A 23690-nucleotide genomic window follows, 5' to 3' on the forward strand; every position below is an offset into this window, starting at 1 on the left:
TCTCAAACTCGGTGTGTCGGAAATTCCGACAGGAAAAGTCAGATGGAGCCCACACATGATTGGATTTTCCGACAACACGATCCGATTGCACATTTTCCGTCTGAAAGTCCGACCGTGTGTACAGGGCATTAGAGATGAGCAGAGGCAGTCTTTTCTTCATTCATCTCTATGCCAATGCACTGGCAGCACTGGATGGGTCCCGGGCTTCACCAATCTAAAAGTGATCCAGTGGCGAATTCACCACTCAGGCCACTTTAACCACTTAAGGACCAGAAGGATTTGCCCCCTTAATGACAAGACCATTTTTTGCAATGCGGCATTGAATCACTTTAACTAACAATTGCGACATTGTACTTAAACAAAATTGATGTCCTTTTTACCCCACAAATAGATTTCTTATGGCAGTATTTGATCACCTCTGCGTGTGGGTTTTTTTTTTTTTGCGCTGTAAACAAAAAAGAAAAAAAAAAAAAGAGCTACCATTTTGTTGGAATAAAGTAATATATTAGTATTTTTTGCTATATTTCCCCCTTCCCCTAAAAGACTCAGTTAGACTTACCGGTGACGGTATTTCTAAGAGCCTTTCAGGACAACCCCGGAGAGAGTGTAGCTCCACCTTGCAATCAGGAAACACATGCCCACTTTAAAAACACCTCCTCCTCCTCCATGGCTTCAGTTATTGTGGCCTTCCGACGCTGGAAAACAAAGCACAGAAAGCACAACACCATGGTAGAACTTAATACATTTACTAAGCATAACCTAGGGAGGGAAGTAACGGTTGTCCTGAAAGGCTCTTAGAAATACCGTCACCGGTAAGTCTAACTGAGTCTTTCTCAAATCGCCTTTCAGGACAACCCCGGAGAGGATAACCGAGAAACTTACCCTAGGGCGGGACTACTGCCTGCAGTACCTTCCTGCCGAAGGCCTGATCTGCTGCAGACAGTAGATCTAACCGGTAATGCCGGAGAAATGTCGAATAACTGGACCAAGTGGCAGCCTTGCAGATTTGTTCAGGCGTGGCACCGGCCCTTTCAGCCCAGGAAACTGCCGTGGATCTAGTAGAGTGGGCAGCAATACCTGAGGGAGGTATTTCTCCTTTTGCTTTATAGGCTTCTGTTATAGCCAACTTAAGCCACCTACCCAGCGTACTTTTAGAAGCTTTCTCCCCCTTGCGTGATCCAGAAAATATCACAAAGAGGGCGTTTGATTTTCTAAATTCTTTAGTAACTTTCAGAAACTGTAAAAGACATCTTCTCACATCCAATGTGTGAAAAACTTCCTCTCCTGCATTTGCTGGGCTTGCAGAGAATGTAGGTAACACTATTTCCTGTGATCGATGGAAAGTTGAGGATACTTTCGGTAGGAATGCTGGATCCGTCCTCAGTACCACCCTGTCCTGATAAATTCTAAGGAAGGGTTCTGTAATAGCTAGAGCTTGGAGCTCGCTGACTCTCCTGGCCGAGGTGATGGCCACCAAAAAGATTGTTTTTAAAACCACCTTCTGCAAAGAAGCTTCCTGTAAGGGTTCAAACGGTGCTCCCGAGAGACCCTGTAAAACTGTAGACAAATCCCAACTGGGAAAGTCTTTAAGGGCTACTGGTCTATTTCGAGCAAGAGCCCTAAAAAATCTAGAAATTAAAGTTTCTTTAGATAAGGTCTTTTCAAAGAAAACTGATAAGGCAGCCACCTGAGTCTTCAGGGTACTGGCTGCGAGACCCTTCTCCATTCCTTCATGGAGAAACTCCAAGACTGACACCGTGCTCTTGACCTTGAGTTCTCTAGAACTGCACCAGGAGTTGAACTTTTTCCAGACCTTCATGTAAATTGCCTGTGTAACTGCCTTCCTACTGGACAGCAGGGTCTTTACTACTTTATCTGAGAGACCTTTAGCCTTTAACAGGTCCTCCTCAGAAACCAGGCGGTTAGCTGCAGGAGTTCCACTTCTGGATGACTTACTGTCCCCTGGGATAACAGATCTTTTCTGAGTGGTAACCTCCATGGGGGCTTCGAGGCTAGGTTTCGAAGACCCGCGAACCAGGGTCTTTTTGGCCAAAAAGGAGTGACTAGTATTAAGTCTGTCCTTTCTTCCCTGAATTTCCTCAGTACTAGTGGAATTAGAGGAAAGGGGGGAAAGGCATAGCACAGCTGGTAATGCCAGGGGTGAGCGAATGCATCCAACCCTATTGCTGCATCTCCTCGGTGAAGAGAAAAGAATCTGTCCACCTTTGAGTTCTGCTGGCTGGCAAAAGGTCTACCTGAGGAACCCCCCAGGCCTCGGAGATCATCAGGAACACTTCCTGATTCAGACTCCATTCTGCCTCTAGCAATTTGCGCCTGCTTAGGAGGTCCGCAAACAAATTCTGAGAGCCCTTCAGATGCACTGCCGATAGTGAGGCTGTGTTCTGTTCTGCCCAGGCTAACAACAGATTGGCCAGTTCCATCAAGCTCCTGCTTCTGGTTCCCCCTTGCTTCATAATGTAGGTAACCGCTGTTGTGTTGTCTGACAACACCTGAACATGGTGGCCTCTCAAACTCTGCTGAAATGCCACTAAACCCAGAAAGATCGCCTTCAACTCCCTCCAGTTGGATGATCTTTGAGCTTCCTGTTTGGACCAGACCCCCTGAGATGTCTGACCATCCAGATGGGCTCCCCAGCCCCAGGCACTTGCGTCTGTAGTAAGGCGCTTGTCCACAGGAAAGGTCCACACCAGGCCCCTTGAGAGGTTTGCCTGGTCTCTCCACCACCAAAGAGCCCTTTTCGTCTTTGACGAAATTTTTAGCTGTTTTTCCAAAGGATCCTGATGGGACCAGCTTGACAGAACCTCCCTCTGAAGGGGTCTGGAATGGAACCTGGCCCACTGAACAGCCGGGATTGCTGCCGTAAGCAGGCCCAGAACTGCCATAGCCATCCTGACTGAGACTGTCTGGTTGCTCTGTATCCGCTGTACAGCTAGCTGTAACTTTTCCTGTTTTTCCAACGGCAGGAAAACTTTCTGGAGAATCGAATTTAATGTATACCCCAGAAATTTCATTTCCTGTGAGGGGGTCAGGATTGACTTCTCTAGGTTTAGAAGCCATCCCAGGCCCTCGAGGTGAGACTGGGCCCTCTGGAGATTGACTAGGACCTGCTCCCTGGAGTCTGCAAAAAACAAAAGGTCGTCCAGATAAGGAACGACTGGAATCCCCTTCAATTTCAGGGGTTCCAAAGCCTCTGCCATAATCTTCGTAAAGACCCTGGGAGAGGACGAGAGTCCGAACGGCAGAGCCCTGAATTGGAGGTGCCATACCGAACTCCCTACCTTCAATGCCAGGCGCAGGAACTGCTGCGATGCCTGATGAATTGGTATATGAAGGTAGGCATCCCTTAGGTCCAGGGATGCCATGAAGCATTCTGGGGTCAACAGCTTTGTGATGGAGAAAATTGTATCCATCCTGAAATGTTTGTACCGAATGAACCTGTTCAGGAATTTCAGATTCAGGATTAGACGGTACTTCCCTGAGGGTTTTTTCACCAGAAAAATATGTGAATAAAAACCCCCGCCCTGCTGGTTTACTGGGACTTGAATCAGAACCTCTTGCTGTATCAGCTCCTGTAACAACAGCTTCATTGCAGAGGCCTTCTCCTGATCCCTTGGCAATGTTGTCACATAAAACCTGCTCGGGGGTAGTTCTGAAAACTCCAACCTGTACCCCTGATCGACAACGCTCTTCACGAACAGATTTGGAGACAGCCTGTCCCATTGTTCGCGAAAAGCTGACAGTCTCCCCCCCACTGGGGAGATATTGTCACTTGTTCTTAGGGGACTGCTCTGGGGGAGATCTAAAGAGGACTCCACCCCTGCCTTTGCCCTTCTGTGAACCCCATCTGCTCTTGTGCTCCTGGTCTTTTTTATGGGACTGCTGAAAAGCACGAAAATTCTTTTTAGCAATCTGCTTTTTCTTAACTGGAAAAGCCTTCTTTTTATCGGCTGTTCTATCCAGCACAGACTCTAAATCAGGACCAAAGAGCAAGTCACCCGAGAAGGGAAGACCACACAGCTTGACCTTAGAGGCAGTGTCCCCAGACCATGTTTTCAGCCAAACTGCTCTCCTGGCTGAATTTACAAGAGCCGAAGACCTAGCGGCCAGTTTAACTGATTCTGCTGATGCATCCGCCATGTATTTGACTGCATTCAGGATCAGTGGAAAGGACTCTAAGAGATCCTTGCGGGGTGTCCCCGCCTCAATATGGCTCTTCAGCTTCTCTACCCAACATTCCAGATTCCTGGCCACCACCGTAGCTGCCATTGCTGGTTTTAGACTGACTGACGCAGCATCCCAAGCTTTTTTAAGGATGGAGTCAGCTTTTTTGTCCATTGGGTCTTTAAGGATCCCCATATCTTCAAAGGCTAGATCCGTTCGTCTGGATACCTGCGAGAAAGCTGCATCGACTCTGGGTTTCTTGTTCCAAACCTCTGAGTCCTTATCTTCGAAGGGAAACCTTCTTTTGAGAGCTTTAGAGAAGAAAGGGGCTTTTTCTGGGTCCTTCCACTCCTTTCTCACTGAGTCTGAGAGGACCCTGTGGACAGGAAAAACTCGCCGTTTTGTTTCGTCCAACCCCTGGTACATTTTGTCATGAACTGACAGTTGTACTTTTTCTTCCTGAATTTCTAGAGTAGTGTAGATTGCTTTTAAAATATCATCTACTTCCTCTAGTGATAGCTTGAATTTGGAGCCCCTGCTATCTTCTTCCTCTTCCTCCTCCTCAGAATCCCTGAAGGAGATGAGAGTACTACCCCCTTCGTCTCCAGACTCTTCAGTTTCCACCTGTCTGGATGACGACGCCCTGGGGCTGGGCGGTAAGTTCTGAGGCTCGGTCTGTGCGGGAGGGTTTTGTATCAGGATGGACTTGACTGAACTCAAAGAGTTTGTCAGCTCTTTAACCGAAGAAAACAAATCCTTATATTGTTGAGATGTTTCCTCTTCCACCAATTCTCTGATACAATTTCTGCACATTGCCTTCTGCCATGAATCTCTGAGGGGGGTTTTGCAGGAAGGACATTTTCTCTGACCTGGTCTAGCTTTTCCTAGTGATTTTTCCTGAAACGACATACAGGTTTAATTCACTAAAAGCTCACAACAACCAGTTGCTTAACACCAAGCCAGTGCAGAGACCCACCACCAAACAGACCTACTAGTGAGACCCCAGAACTAGGCTGCAAAAGGTCAGAGCGAAGTCCACCTCTGACCTGCAGCGACAGGCCCCCAAGAGGGGGGAAACAAACAAAGACATACCCACAGTAAAGCAGAGGGTGCCAGTGCACCTTACGTACCTGGGCTGGACCGGTGCTGGGGGCGCCTGTCTCCGCCATAGCTGGCTTGCACTCTTCCATCGTTTGAGTGAGGCAGCTATTTTACAAACAGCTCTCATTTTAAATTTTCCCGGCCGCCGCGTCATCAAGGCCGGCCGGAAGCGGAAGCACACGGTCACCTGACCCGCCCCATGACCCCTGCGTTCCAGGCGCTGAACCACGGCGCCACGCCCCCTCAGAGCGCCCGCGCGTCACCGTGAACGACGCCGTCGCCGCCCGGGACCCGGCGCCGAAAACGGAGCCATGCCGCTGACCTGCAGCGGCCTCCGCCAGCAACAAAGCCCTCCCTGCGCTAACAAGCGGACACCGGGCACCCGACGCCGGCACTCCGAGTGTCCTTACTCCCGTGAGATGGCGGGACCAGGAGCTCCAGGAGTCCTCTCCCCGTGGAGATGCTGCTGGGGGTCAAAGAGAAACAACCTGCAACAAAAGGTAAGCCTTACTCCCCTGCAGAGAGTGTAGCTCTCCCTGGTTCAGGCACATGCTTCCTCCAAGGAGGAAACACAATAACTGAAGCCATGGAGGAGGAGGAGGTGTTTTTAAAGTGGGCATGTGTTTCCTGATTGCAAGGTGGAGCTACACTCTCTCCGGGGTTGTCCTGAAAGGCGATTTGAGAAAAAAAAATATATAAAAACACCTTAGCTGAATCCAGACAGATGGAAACCCTATTTTCCATCAAATGAAACCAACAGGGCGGTCTGTTTTTCATCCGACCAACCCCAAAAAATGTATGATGATGTATGTTAGGTACAGCAAGTATAAATGCCAATCCTCATCTGATGCCAGTGTTCTGTTTTGTTGTAGAATTATGTGAGAACTTGTCAGCCGACTGTCGGGAGAACATCATAATGACGCAGATCCTTCCATGTGTCAAGGTATGTCTGTCTGTCGGCTCTTCCTCAGTGTAAATGTAGCAGTTTTGCGATTTATCATTGTATGAACTCGTGCTAATGACACACTGGCAACTCTTTTGCTAAAAACAAATCTCAAGCGGCAGGATCACTGCTGTTTGTGTCCTATAAGATTCACCTATAGGTAGTGTAAATATCTCCTAAATGTGCACTGTTTAGGTGATCTTTACTGTACATGCAGCCAGTGACATCACTGGCGTATGCGCTCTGAAGGAACAACCACCCGTCCTGTGCCGTGAACGGCGGCTCCCATGTACATGTGCGTGAGTGACGTCATGGCGGCTCTGGACAGTCAGAGCCCGAGTCCGCAAACCCGGGAGAAAGACGGGTAAAGATGGAAGCAGCCTCCACCGATCACATCGCTTGAATGCTTGGTTTTGAAGCAAGTTTCACATAATGTGCTAGTATGCGATGCATACTAGCACATTATGCCTTTATCATGCAGGTAATAAACATCCAGCAGTTTACAACCCCTTTAATAACTCTGTAGTCCCAAGTGAGATGATGTTCTGATGCTGGCCCAAATGCTGCTGAATCTCTATTGCTAACAATAGGAGCGACCGCTTTACCTCAACTACAGAGGGATCGATTTTATAGGGAGAAAACAAGCAGTCTTGGTCTTGCTGCTGAATTCAATAAACTGTCAGTGGCAGGATCGTTGGCAGCAGAGTTGCCTGTAAGTTGACCTAATACATGCAGGCCTTTCAGTGTGCACAGTCCCAAATCTTTTGGTCTATCAAAGAGGCACTGGGACTTCAGTACTTCTATACACAGAGCAGTAAAGGGAGTCTTAACTCAAAGAACTCGCTGGGGTTGATTTGCTAATTCTGGAGAGTGTAAAATCTGGTGCAGCTCTGCATGGTAACCAATCTGCTTCTAGCTTCAGGTTGTTCAATTAAGCTTTGACCAAAAAAACCCTGGAAGCTGATTGGTTTCTATGCAGAACTGCACCAGATTTTGCACTCTAATTTTTGTAAATCAATCTCACTGGTTCTGGCTAGGCAGCCCTTTTGGAGACACGGCTATTTGGATATTCATATCTTCCAATGGGTATTTAATCACTCAAAGCTTCTACCAATAGGAGCGCCAGACCACAATAGCATATTACTTTAATGATTCACAATTAAACGGCTAATGCATGTCGGGGCCAGAAACACAATTTCCGCCCCCCCCCCCCCCCCCCTTTTCGAGGTCACAAAGTATTAGAGCTGCACCGAAATTTCAGCGGCTGAAACATATCAGCCGAAAATGGTGTTGGTGTCATTCGGCAGAGAAGAGAAAAAGGTGGCAATAATGGCACTGACAATGTATGCAACTTTGAGTGGCGATTCACACTGGGGCGGCGTCAGTCATCCGACCGCGAGACTTGCAAACTACTTCTTTAATAGAAGTCGATGCAAGTCTCCCCAAGGTAGTACAGGAAACTTTTTTCTAAGTCGGAACGACTTGAGTCGCTCCCATTAGAACAGTTCCATTGCACTGCATGGAGCATGACTTGTCAGGCGGCTAAGTCGCCTAACAGGTCTCCCCAGTGTGAACCGGCGCTGACATGACTTTACCGCAACTTTAAGCCCCTTTCACACTGCTGCAACTTGAAAGTCGCTCGAGTTGTGTATTTGTTTTTTTTTTTTGGGTTTTTTTCTGCGGTTTCAGGGAATGCCTGTGTAAAGTTGAGGTCGATAGACCTCAACTCGCATCAAAGTCAAAGACCAAGTAGTATAGGAACTATTTTGAAGTTGATGCAACTTGAAGTCTCACAGATAATGGTCATCATTGGGAATTGTGGGGTACGAAGTGTGGGGCCTTACAATGACTTTGACGCAAGTTTACTGCGATTTTACTATGCTTACGGTATGTTGGTCATATGACTCGAGAACCGCATCAAAAGCATAACAAAGGTGTGTTATGCTGCATTTAAATAAAAAAAAATGCATTTCAACAGGGAGGTGCGTTTTTGGGTTTACTAACCAAGAATGCAGCAAGCAGATTTTTAACAATGAAAGCGCAATGGAACAGTGTGCAGACATGCATACAATATAAAGAGATGCATCTTTCTTGAGCTTTTCTTGCTCTAAAGGTGCTAATAATGGCTGAAAAATTCATATTCATTTAAATTCATGATATTAAAACGTCAAACCTAATACAATTTTTATTTTAGGCCAAGTGCATCCTGCATTTTTGGTTTCGGCGACAAAATTTTCATTCGGTGGACCTCTACAAAATAGTTAGAAATGTGTATAATGTTAAGATGTGCAGGATCCTAAAAAAAAAAAATTAAAAAAAAAAAACCTACATATTTACCTAGATGACTGCAGCATTTATCTGAGCTGTAGCTGTTCCTCCTCCAGCTCTACATAAAGAACCGAGTGATCAAAGACTGATTGCTCAGTTATTGGGTCCGCTCTGAGAAGAGAGCGGCGACTGTCAGTCGTTGCTCTGTAATCTGACAGGAACTATCCCATCCATTAGAATAAAATGATCTGTTCCTGCTACCACGCTATCAATCGCATAAAAAGTCATTGATCACCACCATTTTTAGAGGTGCACCGAAATGTAAAATTTTGCTATGAAAATTCAGGCTGCACTTGGCCAAAACCCGAAAATGACAGTTTATATTTATTTTTTTGAAGCATATATATAATTGAATTTAAATAAATATGAATTTGTCACCATTGCACTTTTAACGCAGGAAAGGCTCAAGAAAAATACATCTTTCCCTTTTAAATTCCATGTAGGTCTTCACACTGGTCTGCTGCGCTTGCATTTTTGGTCTGTTAAAAACCCACACCAAAAACATACATCCGTATTTAAAAAGCAGCAGGAAAGCATGAACAACACACCCGTGTTACGTTTTTGATGTGGTTTTTTGAGTCACATGACCTATGAAAAAGCCACCACAAGCATGGTAAAAATTATGGCAAAATCACGTGCGTTTTCGGCACTTTTTATTTATTTTCCTCTACTGGCAAAATTCTGATTCCCATTTTCGGCGGTAGAAATTAGATTTTTTTTTTTTATTAAATTTAGAAAATGTGCTGGGGTGGGGGATATAAAAAAAAAATTTTTTTTTATACAATTTAAACCCAGTGGTGATCAAAAGCCACCAAAAGAAAACGATATATGTGGGGAAAAAGTGATATAAATTTTTAATTTTTGGTTCAGTGTTGCAATTACCAGTTAAATCAGCGCAGTGCCAAATGCTCTGGTCATGAAGGGGTTAAATCTTACGACGGTGAAGTGGTTAAATTCACAAACCTTTTGGCCCTATTGTGTATTTTGATGACTTCCTTTATTGGACTTAAAATCTGATCTTTTATTTTCCTTTCTAACCAGGAATTGGTTTCAGATGCCAACCAGCACGTGAAATCCGCCCTGGCATCCGTCATCATGGGTCTGTCCCCCATCCTGGGGAAGGATAATACTATAGAACATCTTCTTCCTCTTTTCTTGGCCCAGCTGAAGGATGAGGTAGGCAAAGTTTCTGTATGTCAGATGTGCGGGGTATGTGGTGTTTGTGTTTTTTTTTTTTTTTTTTTTTTTTTTTATTGCTCTATCGGGGATCTCCAAGCTATGGCCCCCCAGCTGTTGGGGGGAACTATATGTTCCATGAGGCATTGTAAACCTTTTGACATTTAAAGACATGACTAAGCATCATGGGAATTGTAGTTCCTGAACATCTGGAGGGCCGTAGTTTGGAGACCCCTGCTTCTAGGGATATTTTATTAACTCCGCCGTTTTACATATTTCTGCCACAAGGTGGCGCACAACACAAAGAGGTAATGGGGAAAATGAAATCTGATTTTATTACAGACCCAAGTGCACTATATTTCACGTTTACCCTAAATAGGAGTGTTGGAATTTCAGGTTAGATCTGTCATCTTAAAGCCGTATTCAACCTAAAATCAAAAACATCATCTATTGAAGTTTACCAATCAGATGTGGTAGCTGCATTAGTTTTATTCTTCTAGTCTAATTCCTTTTTTTTTTCTCCACTCTGTTTTCACCTGGTGATCTGGCCAGTAACGCACTCACCTGTATTAAAAAAGTAAAGGGGGTTGATGTGGGGTCCCCCCCCCCCCCCCCCCATCATATTTCGGTGGAGGCTGCATCTGTCTCCCGGCGCCTCCATGACAACTGAGCGATCGAACACCACCGAGCGCTTGTTTTTCACAGCTCCTTGAGCATAGAGCGGTAGACTGTTGGTTGCAGCTCTCTGGTCTTCTCCTTCCTCACTCATTGGTGACGGCAGACAAATTGCACTCCTGTGATCCATAGGAGAAGCCAAACAAGCTCAGGCTGAACTTCTCCTTTCACCACTTGCTGACTGCCCGGCAGAATGGCACTCCTGTGTAAATCATCATAGCTGTACAGCAGGAGCTTGCAAACTGTACAGCAGTGTATTGCAAAAAAATGGCCTGTTTAGGAAGGGGGGGTAAATCCTTCCGGGGCTGAAATGATTAAGCCTGGTACACAGGCTTTTTTTTGGGGGGGTTTTTTTTTTTTTTTTTTTTTTTTTTTTAAACCAAACAGGCTGAATGAAAAAAAAACTGAGAGCTGTACTAACACAAATTATGTTAGTACAGCGATCTCACCTTCTGTGCTATTGTGTACTGACAGGTGGACACCAGCCCCCCGTGGCAGGACAGCCATTGGCTGCCCACGCTGATCAGATGCTGGTTTTCCAGCATGCCCAATCAACAGAAGCTGGTTGTTAGCTTCTGTGTGACGGGGAGCTGTACATACGGGTCGAGACTGCCAGTTCCTTCGAAGCTGGCCGTTTTTTAGCCAATTGTTGGCCCATGTGTACCCAGCATTAGCGTGCCCCCACTCTGGAGGAAGGAGCAACAGACACCTTTTGGACAGCATTATCAGTCTGTGGGGAGGTTAGTGTTAGATGTACTAGCACAATTAGATACACTAACATAATGAAGCTATTGCCAGCTCACGCTTTATAATCTGTTACAGCAACTTATTTATTTTTTATTTTTTTGGAATAGAACTTTTGTATAAATGTAAAAGCTGATCATTGTAAGCCCGTGTGTGTGTGTGTGTGTGTGTGTGTGTGTGTGTGTGTGTGTGGTTTTATTTTTTTTCTTCTTTTTTTTATTTTTTTTATTTTTTTTTTTTAATCCTGTAACTGCAAAAGAGCTTGTACTTTTGAAAAACAGACTTACTGGGCAGATCACCAACTGCAAATAAAGGCAGAAACGCTTCAAAATAAAACGAATGCAGCCATCACATCTAAGAATTGGCAAGCTGCAATATGTTTGATTATTTTTATTTATATATATATGTGTGTGTGTATATGTATATATGCGCATGTATATGCAATATGTTTGCTTTTGGGTTTAATACCTCCTTTAAAAAATTAAACTCCGGCCTTCTCTTCAGTCTTGCACAATTGTACCGGCTCCTCTCCTCTACTGAGATCTCCTACTTTGATTTCACGGCACACTTTGAGCTTCACAATGTGCATTGGAAGCTGTGGCAAGTCAGAAAGAGCTTCACTTTGTTTCCTGGCTGGAAGACCTCATCTAGCGTGCTCTTGGCCAGCCCTACGGTCACTAGCCTGTGTGGGTTCCCCCCCCCAATTGGATTTCTGTTGGAGTTCAATTGTGGGGATCAGAATCACGTGTGAGCATCAACGAGGACTGTCTGCATGCAAAGGCAGTCTGCCTAGGAACATCGACTCGCCCTGCATTCTAGGGGTTCTGTAATATTATCCAACATGTGTGAACCAGTCAGTCTTTGTCACCGTGCTGCTTTTTGTCACTTTGTGCACTTCAATAAAGTTTAAGGGGGGCACAATAAAGTTAGTGCCGGGCCACCCTAAAAAACAATCTTTAAACATTTTGAGAAAATAATTTTTTTAACTTACTAGAAATTCCTGTTGCTAGGCAGATTATCGTAATCTGCCTCTTCCTATTCCATGGTGATCTCAAGTCTTATCCTCCTCGCATTGTCTTCTGGTGAATGGGGCGAGCTGTGTTCTGGGAACTGTGTGTGTCCCACAACACAGCGCACCCCATTCACAAAGCGCAGCAGGAAACAGGCAGTAAAACCGCAGGGCTTCACTGCCTGTTATCCTTGTTTTTTTTTTTTACGGCTAGAGCACCCCTTTAAAATGATGCAGTAAAACTCACATTGCACCACCCCCTGTTGCATGGCTATGCAGCTCAAGTGTACTGACGTTGGTCCCCGCGCACTTTAACCACTTGCCTACCAGGCACTTACACCCCTTTCCTGGGCAGGCCCCTTTTCAGCTTTCAGCGCTGTCGCGCTTTAACAATTGAGCAGTCAAGTCTATAATGTTTGGGGGTTCTAAGTAATTTTCTAGCAAAAAACAAAGCAGATACATACATACAACAAAATGCCTGGGAAGGTCTGGTCTTCAAGTGGTTGGTTTTTTTTTTTTTTTTTTTTTTTTTTTTTTATATTCAGAGCAACCCCACAAATCGTCCATGTCCTTATTTTGTTAAGAACTCACTTTCAGAAAACACCCTGCTAGCATTTTGTGGCCATCTTGAGTAAGGACAGATGATTCATGTAGCATTTACTTCCTGGTATCCATCTGCCCTTAGCTCAGACATGCAGGTAGGAGAGTGTGCTTGGCTGAGAAAACCCCTCCTGAAGACTACTGGAATGTACAGTATGGCATCTGCTTAGGCAAGAAAACAAGTGGTAACTAAAATGTGGGAAAAAAAGTTTAAAACCAGTAAATCTAATCTACCTTCCTATATATTTACTAATGGTAGCAGCATGAGGATTAAAAATAGTCAATGCTGATTGGGAAAATGAGGATCGGGCCGCAGTGTTTTGGGCTGTGATAGGGTGTGAAAAGGCCCTAAAATGTCATCCTCCTCGCTGTTTTTGTTTTTTGTGTCCCTTTTTATTAACTGTGTCTATTCTCCCCTTTTCAGTGTCCAGAAGTGAGACTCAACATCATCTCCAACCTGGACTGTGTAAACGAGGTCATCGGCATCCGCCAGCTCTCCCAGTCACTTCTGCCCGCTATCGTGGAGCTGGCTGAGGACGCCAAGTGGCGAGTGCGCCTAGCCATCATCGAGTACATGCCTCTCCTTGCAGGCCAGCTGGTATGTGTATCATCTAACATCTGTATGTGCGTGCCCGCCCAGGGTTATTAGGCACGCACATGGCATTCCTAGCTGAGCAGCTGGTATGTGCGTCCTTTTTAACATTCATCCGAATGCCTGGCCTTCTTTATTTCTGTGCGCTCCTGGACTCTGTAGACAGATGATCTTCAAGGTCAAGAGCCGTTCTCTATAGGACAAGTGGAGCTGCAGAATGAGTGTTGTGTGTGAGCGAGGAGCTGGAGGTACAACTCATCCTGGTGGTGGTTACACAATAAAGGGCTGCGATTTATGAGCCACTATTTGTCTCATTGTCTTCTAGCTCTGCGAGCGGAAGATCAGCATCCCGTACATGAATACATATTCATTATTTGTACTTGTCTCTTGGAAACGCTCCAGTGTAAACCTTGTCCTTGTAGGCAGAATGTGATGAGGGTTTTATTATTGCACAATTTGTTTTGTAATGTTACAATGCTTAGTAGAGATGGTTAGAGAAAGGAAGGAGATTCTCCCAGTGCTGGAGGTTTTAACTCTTTTTGCTGCCATGTCCGTCTGTCGTACTGACCGGACAGCAGGGAGAGTGTGTGTGTGTGTGTGTGTGTGTGTGTGTGTGTGTACACAAAAACTTCCATTTTAAATAAAGCACTTTGAAGCAAAATAAGGGTTACTGCCCATCTGCAGCCTCACCATTGCCATGATAGCAGCCTGATCAATGCCCATATGCAGCCTCACCTCAGATTACTGTTGCCTCGGAGGGGGATCAGGACGAGTGGCGTCAGATTACATACAGCGAGAATAGAATCTCCTGTTTACCCAGTGGCCTCTTTAATACTAAGTTCCGCCTCCTGGACTGGCTTCTATGTTGGACAGAACAGTGGTCCAATGCCGGCCCAGGAGACGGGGCTTCCTATTACAGAAGCCGCTGAGTAAATGATAGTGGTGCAACGGATCGTCACCGATCCAAACGGGTCAACCTGTTTGTGTTTGGATCGGCACACCACGCTATCTGCGGAGCGCTCCACTGCCTCGGTCTTGGGAAAGGCCACGGCTTTGGCCTAGCTCCGGAGCGGCGGCCATCTTGGTACATGCGGCTGCGCGCTGACATCATCGCCCCTCTGGCCGGCTTCTATTCAGGTAAGGTAAGACTAAACACTAGTCTTCCTATACTGTATACAGTGGGGCAATGTCTGTGGATATTAGTGAGTGGGGGAGATGTCTATTACAGTGGGGACTCTGAGATTGTGGATATTACAGCAGTGGGGGAGATTGTGGATATTATAGTGGGGAGTGTGGGGGTTTTTTTTTTTTTTTGTTTTTTTTTATTTATTTATTTTTTGATCTGTTGCACCCCTAGTAAACCGGAGGTTCTTGGTATATGTAATATGACGGCGCTCGTCCTGTTCCCCCTTCCCTCATAGGCAGCCTACATTGCCGTATTGGCGTATAACAAATCTTCGGGCCCAAGACCGTTGGAGGGGAGGGAGTAGGTCGGACGTACACTCTCCTCCCCCTCCTTGTGTCTGGTCCGGGAGGCGAGGTGTTTGACCGCCTGTTGGTGTCCCTAGCCAGCATGGCTGGGAAAAAAATGTAGCACAGGGAAGCTATCCAGGGTCTTTTAGACCCCAGATGTTTCTTTAACCACTTCCCGACCAGCGCACGACGATGTACATCGACAGAATGGCACGGGCAGGCATATTGGCGTACAGGTACGTCCAATATTCAATGCCGCCCTGCCATCGGGAGCGCGGCGGCGCGCTCCCGCGCTGGTCGGGACCCCCGTGAGTCCAGTCGCGGGACCCGCGGACTCGATCGCCGCGGGCATCCCCGCGATCGTCTCACGGAGCGGCCGAATGGAGGAAATGCCGAGTAAACAGCATTTCTCCATTCTGCCTAGCAACTAGTGACGCTGATCTCTGCTCCATGTGATTGGAGCAGAGATCAGTGTTCACTAAATGAAAGCCCAACCCCCCCCCACAGTTAGTAACACACCCCTAGGATCACTTAACCCCTACACTGCCACCCACCGGTTAACCCCTTCACTGCCAGTGTCATTTACACAGGAATCACTGCATTTATATAGCAGTGATTACTGTATAAATGACAATGGTCCCAAAAATGTGTCAAAAATGTCCGATGGGTCCCCCACAATGTCGCAGTCACAATAAAAATCGCTGATCGCCGCCATTACTAGTAAAAAATAAATAAAAATTATTACTAAAAATGCTATAAAACTATCCCTATTTTGTAAACTCTATAACTTTTGCGCAAACCAATCAATAATCACTTATTGCGATTTTTTTTTATTTATTTATTTTTTTTTTTGATTTTTTTTTTTTTTGATTTTTTTTTTACCAAAAATATGTATATTTGTTTATATATTTTTGGGGATAGTTATTATTACAAAAAGTAAAAAATAATGCGATTTTTTTTTTTTCAAAATTGTCACTCTATTTTTGTTAATAGCGCAAAAAATAAAAACCGCAGGGGTGATCAAATACCACCAAAAAGCTCTATTTGTGGGAAAAAAAGGACGTCAATTTTGTTTGGGAGCCACGTCGCACGACCGCGCAATTGTCAGTTAAAGCGACGCAGTGCCGAATCGCAAAAAGTGGTCTGGTCTTTGACCAGCAAAATGGTCCGGTCTGCAAGTGGTTAAAGTCCAAAAGATTGTATGTGATGAAGGGAAATTTATTTTAAAATATTTTTATTTTTTATTTTTTGTAAAAAAATTCAAGTTACATAGTTTATTCTGGTTGAAAAAAAGACCAGTCCATCCAGTTCAAATAGCAAAGAAGAAAAAAAGCAACCTAACGCACACAAATAGAAATCCTCCATATACACAATCGTATACCCACAGTTGATCCAAAGGAAGGCGAGAACCCCCAGCAAATCATGATCCAATTTGCTACAGCAGGGGAAAAAATTCCTCCCTGATCCCCAGAGAGGCAATCGGATATTCTCTGGATCAACTTTACCTATGAATGTCAGTACCCAGTTATATTATGTTACATTTAGGATATAATCCAGGCCTTTAAACAATCTGAGTTGGCCAGAACCGCCTATTGCGGGACACCTAAGCACATAAAATCTGCCCCCACCCCCCGGATGTGTGTCCGCTCTTCTCTCCCTGGCAGCACCCGCAGATGGGCATGTGAACCCCAGGATACATAGCGGGGGGGGAAATGCATGGGTTGTGCGGAACCTTTTGGGCTGCAGCCCAAGCAGCGGACACACTTTCTAGTTGCCATGGGGACCTGATGTCGAGCCCTGCTGTAAAATATAGAATTTAGTTCCGCTTTAAGGGGTGTTTTTTTTTTCCTTCCGTGTCATACTTGTGTTTTTTTTTGTTTTTTTAATTTTGGTCGTGGAACAACGCAGTGACAGTTTGAAATTTACTTGAAATATCAATTGTCTGTTGCCAAATTTTTGCTTTTTGTGCGGTGTTGACACTGCCTCTCGTATATTGTAATCAGATATGCGCTTGGATTTAAACCAGAGTCTGTTTATAGCAACTAAACTAACTTTTGGCTGAACCCCATCCAGGGTTGGTATCCCACACTGTGCAGTCCCTGAGAGACTCTCCCGATGTTAAACTTTGGTGCTCTGCAATGCTTTCCTCAGCCGAGGGAGCCGTCGCGCCTGATTGTGTGCGCTCAGAGATGGATTCTGAAGGGCTGTTGAAAGGGAATGTTTCTTGTTGATGATGATGATGATAATAATCACAAGTGTTTGTTTCTTGGCCTCGGCAATGATTGATTTATTTTTCCTGTGTAGGGTGTGGAGTTCTTTGATGAGAAGCTGAACTCATTATGTATGGCCTGGCTTGTGGATCACGGTAAGAAATGTTTAAATCTCGATGCCTAGGGGACACAGTACTGATGGTTTACAGATGTCCTAATCCATTAACAAGCCACCCTCCTTTCCAGCTGCTGATGATTCTAGAACGGTGGGGGGGTTATTGTGTATTTCTAGACCACTTTAGGCTTCTGGCAAAACATTATCATACATAAGATTTGTTTTTCTAACAGAAAACAAAGTAGTGTGTCTGATAAGATCACGCAGGCAATAGAAATAGACATGTTTAGCAATTCATTTGATGTCTAGATACATTTTTAATGCTGAGTACACACTATTTTTGTGTTTTGTGCAACCCCCAGGTTGTCTTAATCAACTGACGGCTCCAATTGGGAGCCTCCTGTACTAACCATGCAAGGTTGGTTCAGCAGTCTCTCCTGCTGAGCTCTTGTGTTCTGACGGGGACGGCCCCTCTGCCAGAACACTCCAATCAGAGCTGTCTGTCATTGGCTGAAATTGCTGATCGGGAGTCGGTTGGCTGCTGGTTTTCCGACAGACTGACATACACACGGGCAGTATGTCAGCTGGTATTTTATTTTTTTGTACTGGCAGATGTCTCCCGCCATTCTGCCCGTGTGTGTATGGGGCTTAAAGAAGAGTTCCAGCCTGGGGGAGAAAAAAGTTAAGTTGGTAGCTACCTGTCCAGGGATCCCGCAATGTCGGCACCCAAAGACCATGTGTCCATTGGCTCCGGGTGCAGGCGTCGGCATCTTCCCTAAGGGAAACAAAGTGAAGCCTTGGGGTTTCACAGCCTGTTTCCTACTGCGCATGCACGATGGTCCTGCTGTCTTCTGGGACCTGTGTATCTCCCAGAAGGCAGCAAGGGGGGGAGGAGCCAAATGTGACAGCAGAAGGGTGGGGGAGGAAGCAAATGGGTGGAGCTTCAAGACTTGTAAGCTTTAGCACCGTGCTATGGCCCAAAGACAGCTACAGCAAGGTATTATAGTTCAGCACTGATCGGCGGGACTGGCGGGCATATCACTAGTGGTCTAGGGTGGCATACCTGGTGTGCTTCTTTTGTGGTCCTGGGTCGGAATCTGTACTGTTAAAAAATCGGCACAGAACCCAACCCCCCCACCCCCTTTCAGGAGAGCCCCCGATCGGCTCTCCTCTACTAGTGTCTGTCGGATGCGAGCGAGGAAAAGCCAATAAACGGCTCTTCTTATTTACACTGGTCAGCCGTGATTGGACATTGCTGATCACATGGTAAAGGGCCTCTGCTGCACAGTGTGTGTACTACCAGTGCATAGAGCAGGTAAGTATGACCTGTTAATTAAAATAATAAAAAAAAAGCAAGCATTCCTATTGGTTAAGTTGGTGAATATGAAAAATTAGCAAATATCTAGGGTTCCCATTTTATCTTTTGGCTCACAAACTGAAGTACAGTCGCCTGAAGTAATTTTGAAGAATAGTATCCCAAACATCACATCACTATTGGGTTATTGAGCAACTTTTAGATTTTTGATGATGTTCCATTTATTGTCAGATGTAAAAATAAACTTTTGCATTGTTATTTTTTTGCGGGTTTTCAGTATATGCCATCAGAGAAGCAGCCACCAGCAACCTGAAGAAGCTGGTGGAAAAGTTTGGTAAAGAGTGGGCTCAGGCCACCATCATCCCCAAAGTGCTGGCAATGTCCAACGACCCGAACTATCTGCACCGAATGACCACCTTGTTCTGTATCAATGTAAGTGAATGTGGAAGTTCTCTTGAACTAAAGCTATGGGGTTTCGAAGCCCGGTTGTTGTTTTCAGGCTTGAGTTTCTTTTCAGATGGTGTGTCTGTTTTTTCCTAGGTACTCTCTGAAGTTTGTGGACAGGATATCACCACCAAGCACATGTTGCCTACAGTAGTGCGGATGGCAGGCGATGCCGTGGCGAATGTGCGCTTTAATGTTGCCAAGTCTCTCCAGAAGATCGGTCCCACACTGGACAACAGGTACAAATCTATTTTTTTAGTCCAGCCTTCTCAACCAATGCTGCTTCAGAGGCTGCTAGGTGTTCCTTTTTGAAAGTAGAACTTTTTTTAAATTTTTATTTTATTTTATTTTTTTCCTTTATTTTGTTCCAGACAGCAACAAAAAATGACAGGTGTTCTAATACTCCTCCAATCTATTCAAAAGTAAAAAAAAATGCCATTTACTTATGGTTTAAAACAGGGGTCTCATATTGTGGACTGAATGTGACTTTTTTTTATTATTATTTATTTATTTTTATTTTTTTCTTACTTTTATCTGAACCTTGGGGTACTAGTCTTCCCACTGACACCAGAAATGGGGGAACAAATTCTCCCATTGACCCCAGTGATGGGGGCACCATTTTTCCCACGGACCAGAGTCCTGCCCCCCTAAAGTTTGAAGGGCAGATAACTGGCCCACTGTTTGAAAAGTTTGGAGACCTCTTCAATTTAAATAATGGTGGGTTGATCCCTCACCCGATGGTACCTGCATATTGTACTTCCAAGGTTGATGTCCCCCCCCCCCCCCCCCCCCCCCCTCAGAGCCAGCATTTTGAGACTGGTGGAGACTCAGCTCTTGACTATTAAAAGTATGTATTTTTTTTTTTTGACCCCCCCCCCCCCCCCATATGTAAGGAAGACCCTCTTAACCTGGCAACAAAAAAAGAGGCTCCCTTGTTCACACAGAACCTACTAAAGCCACTTGGTATGCAGCAGCTGCATGGGCACAACCACTGCTCCCACAGATGCATGTCCCCAAATGCACACTAAGTTCGGGGGCATGCATTGCACATGGCTGTCATATTGGGTGCAGCCTGCCTCACCCCAATTGAGATCAGCGGGCTGCCTGCATAGGGATGTGCATCCCCATGTGGGTAATCACAGCCCTCCATGTACGTTTGCTTTGGTATGCCCCATGAGAAAAACGAAAATAGTGCTTGTGATTGTGCCATAGTTTTTGTTTTTCTAAAAAAACAGGCCCTTTTTGATTGCGGCGCAAAAATCACATGTCACAGCTGGAACACTAATGATGCAAAAAACGAATGAATGACCTGACGATCGACGGGAATTTTTGTATAGATTTGGACTCGTCTATGGCTTGCTTTAGTTGTCCGTTTTTCACCAATCCATCTTAAGTTGGAGTTCTGACTTTTGGCTGCGTGTTTTGTTCCCAATTGATGATCCCAGTTGATTGGCACACGTTTATTTCATCACAGGTTAAAGTTCAAAGCATACTTGCCTTTGAATATGTTTTATTTTTCTCGCCTTTTTGGGGGCCTTCTGTACTTTTCAATAACAGACTACATCAAAGCCCACCGGTATTCATGTGTTCCATTACAGACTTTTTTTTCATCTGCCTTGGGTGCCGAGTTTACATTTGGGAATCCTCATCTTCATATAAATCAACCCTTTATCTCTGTGTCTATTAAACCAGGGAGCCTTCAGAAGTATCGGTGCCTCCTCCGGGGACGCTGATCTAAACACCTGGACCCCTTTTCCTGTCCCACCTAAAGAATTTTCATTTTCAGCACCTCCAGGCTGATGTAGTAACATTAAGGATATATTGCGGATATTTCCTGGAAACTACCAAGGAATGGAACTGTTTTTTTTTTTTTTTTATTTTTTTTGTGTAATACCACATGACTAACCCATCAGCTCTGGAATGTGTATTTATGAAAGGCTTTTAAATCTACTTTAGTGATCTGTGTGTAGGTTTTGAAGACGTTCTATGTATGTGTATATATTAAGCCTACAGTGTTTTCACAGATTTGGTATGACTTTTGTGCTAATATTTTCCAGACCCCTGAATACATGAAGGTTTATTTGGTGATCTGCTGTTATAGGAATGAGGCCCTGGGGGGAGATTTACTAAAACTGGAGCGCTCAGAATCTGGGGCAGCTGTGTATAGTAACCAATCGGCTTCTAACTTCAGCTTGTTCAGTAGAGCTTTGATGCAAATACATGTCTGTGGTCAGTCTTTAGGTCTCAAAACTGTGCAAACATCAACCTTTAGAGGTCTGGTGACATTGTAATAAGGCTTAGTTTAGACTTACAGTTGGGGGGGGGAACTAAAAAGATAGGTGAGCTGCATTTTATTTTATTTTTTTATTCCCCATTCTTGCCTCCCACTGTGCGGTTTTGCACAGTTGTGGCCCCGATCATCCTCTTCTGGGGTCCCTCAGCAGCTCTCGTGGCTCTTCCTCGCATTAGGTAACCTAGGAGAAGCGCTCTCCCGGGGGGGTTACCTTGTGGGCACGCTCCCAAGTCCAGCATTTGCGTCCACAGACACGAATGCTGGACTTGCCGGCACCCATGTCATTAGATTTGATCGACAGCAGCGCAGCCATTGGCTCCCGCTACTATCAATCTATCCAGAGAGGAAGAGTGTCTTCGCCATGGGGATGAAGAGGCTCGGGTAAGTAAAACTGGGGGGGGGGTCGGTCACTGCCAGAAGTTTTCACCTTAATGTATAGGATGCATTAAGGTGAAAAAAACACAGGCGGGTTTACAACTCCTTTAAGCCGAGCCGTAAGGTGGCGATAAAATTGCGGCCTGTGAAAAGTGATCCACTGCATATTGATTTTTAGAGGGCAACACTAGTATAAATGTGCCAAAAGACAAGTAGTTGCTTGTTCCTTCATTTTCGGATCTAAGGCTTGTTGTCATTTTACATATAATCCAGAGTTTCATGCTTCATGGTAGATTACTCATTAGATTTGGAAAGTCCAATAGGACGAATGTAAACACTCACAGTAGGACAGACACATCCTCTGGTATAGAATGTTTGCTAATTAAGACCCCTTTCACAGCAGGGCGTTTTGCAGGCGCTATAGCGTTAGAAATGGCACCTGCAATTCACCCTAAAGAAGCTGCACCATTGTGTGTAGTGTGAAAGCCCCGAGCGGTGTGCTGGCAGGACGTTAGAAAAAAGTCCTGCCAGCAGCTTCTTTGGAGCGGTGAAGGAGCGGTGTGTTTACCGCTCCTCCGCCGCTGCTCCCCATTGAAATCAATGGGGCAGCGCTGTAATGCCGCCGGCAAAACGCTGCTATTGCCGGCGGTTTTAACCCTTTCTCTGCCGCTAGCGGGGCTAAAAGCACCCCCCTAGTAACCGAAATGCGCCGCAAATCCGGCTGTAAAACGCCGCTAAAAATAGTGGCGTTTTACCGCCGACGCAATGGGCGGTCTGGTGTGAAAGGGGTCTAAAGAAACTAGAGGTGAGGTTCTCAATCACTCCACCTCTAATGTATCACTTTTGATTGGACTGACCTTAAAATAGGAAGAGTAAGGCTAGCTGTAGTGTGGAGGAGCATCCCCTGTGTATCTGCATCATGTCCGTCCGTTAGCCCCCCCTTGCATTTTGTGTCCCCATCAAAGCATCCCTTTCACAATGTACCACCCCCCTTTGCATCAGGCGTCCCCGTCGGAGCGTCCACCCCCGCATCATGCATGCTCGTCGGAAAAACCTCTTTAAGGTTTGTTGGTGAATGGTGTTCATGACCCCTGCGATACTTGTTTCATAATAAAGAAAAATCACTCTGGATGGAGAGGTGAGCAGCAGAGACAGTGTGCAAATGAGGACATTGTCGGGCTGTAACATTTTAAGGCCATTTTATTTTGATGGATCTGTCTCTCCTGTATATGAACAGACATCTGTGCCTGACAGCACCAAGCTGTTTCCCAGCCGTAGGCTATGCAGTAATCCCAGTGGTACAGCAATGGTAACCCAGCGTCATATCATCCGTTTAACTCTCTGTCCTGGGGTGATGGAGGTGATTTGTATCCCAGATACTTTTTCATAATTTCCAAATGTAATGCATGCCCTGGAATAAAAATCGTATTGTTTATTTTCCTGCAGCGTTGGTTTTGGCGCTCAAACATAGGAGATCGATCAAAGCGGTAGAAATGGCAGTTCAGCATTTTTATCAATGTAAAGTCTGGATTCTTCTATATAGATACATCTTACTTCTAGATACTTTACATCACTAGAGTGGGCACCAGCAGAGAGAGAGGGAGATGGAGAGAGAGAGAGAGGAGATGGAGAGAGAGAGAGGGAGATGGAGAGAGAGAGAGGGAGATGGAGAGAGAGAGAGGGAGATGGAGAGAGAGAGAGGGAGATGGAGAGAGAGAGAGGGAGATGGAGAGAGAGAGAGGGAGATGGAGAGAGAGAGAGGGAGATGGAGAGAGAGAGAGGGAGATGGAGAGAGAGAGAGGGAGATGGAGAGAGAGAGAGGGAGATGGAGAGAGAGAGAGGGAGATGGAGAGAGAGAGAGGGAGATGGAGAGAGAGAGAGGGAGATGGAGAGAGAGAGAGGGAGATGGAGAGAGAGAGAGGGAGATGGAGAGAGAGAGAGGGAGATGGAGAGAGAGAGAGGGAGATGGAGAGAGAGGGAGATGGAGAGAGGGAGGGAGAGGGAGAGAGGGAGAGGGAGAGAGGGAGATGGAGAGAGGGAGATGGAGAGAGGGAGATGGAGAGAGGGAGATGGAGAGAGGGAGATGGAGAGAGAGAGAGGGAGATGGAGAGAGGG

General features: G+C 45.5%; 1 protein-coding gene across 1 annotated transcript in view; it reads left to right on the forward strand.

The window, feature by feature from the left end:
• The window catches only part of LOC143933740 (uncharacterized), a 41622-nt gene that overhangs the window by 13491 nt on the left and 4441 nt on the right, over window positions 1-23690 (forward strand). Inside the window, exons 8-13 of the mRNA XM_077456736.1 lie at window positions 6156-6226; window positions 9596-9730; window positions 13183-13356; window positions 17128-17188; window positions 18741-18895; window positions 19004-19146. Coding sequence (XP_077312862.1) covers window positions 6156-6226; window positions 9596-9730; window positions 13183-13356; window positions 17128-17188; window positions 18741-18895; window positions 19004-19146 — 739 coding nt within the window. The remainder of the gene's footprint in view (window positions 1-6155; window positions 6227-9595; window positions 9731-13182; window positions 13357-17127; window positions 17189-18740; window positions 18896-19003; window positions 19147-23690) is intronic.

This window comes from Lithobates pipiens, unplaced genomic scaffold (genome assembly GCF_037356315.1).
Source record: "Lithobates pipiens isolate NorthernLeopardFrog02 unplaced genomic scaffold, aLitPip1_a1.2 Scaffold_27, whole genome shotgun sequence".
Taxonomy (NCBI): Eukaryota; Metazoa; Chordata; class Amphibia; order Anura; family Ranidae; genus Lithobates; species Lithobates pipiens.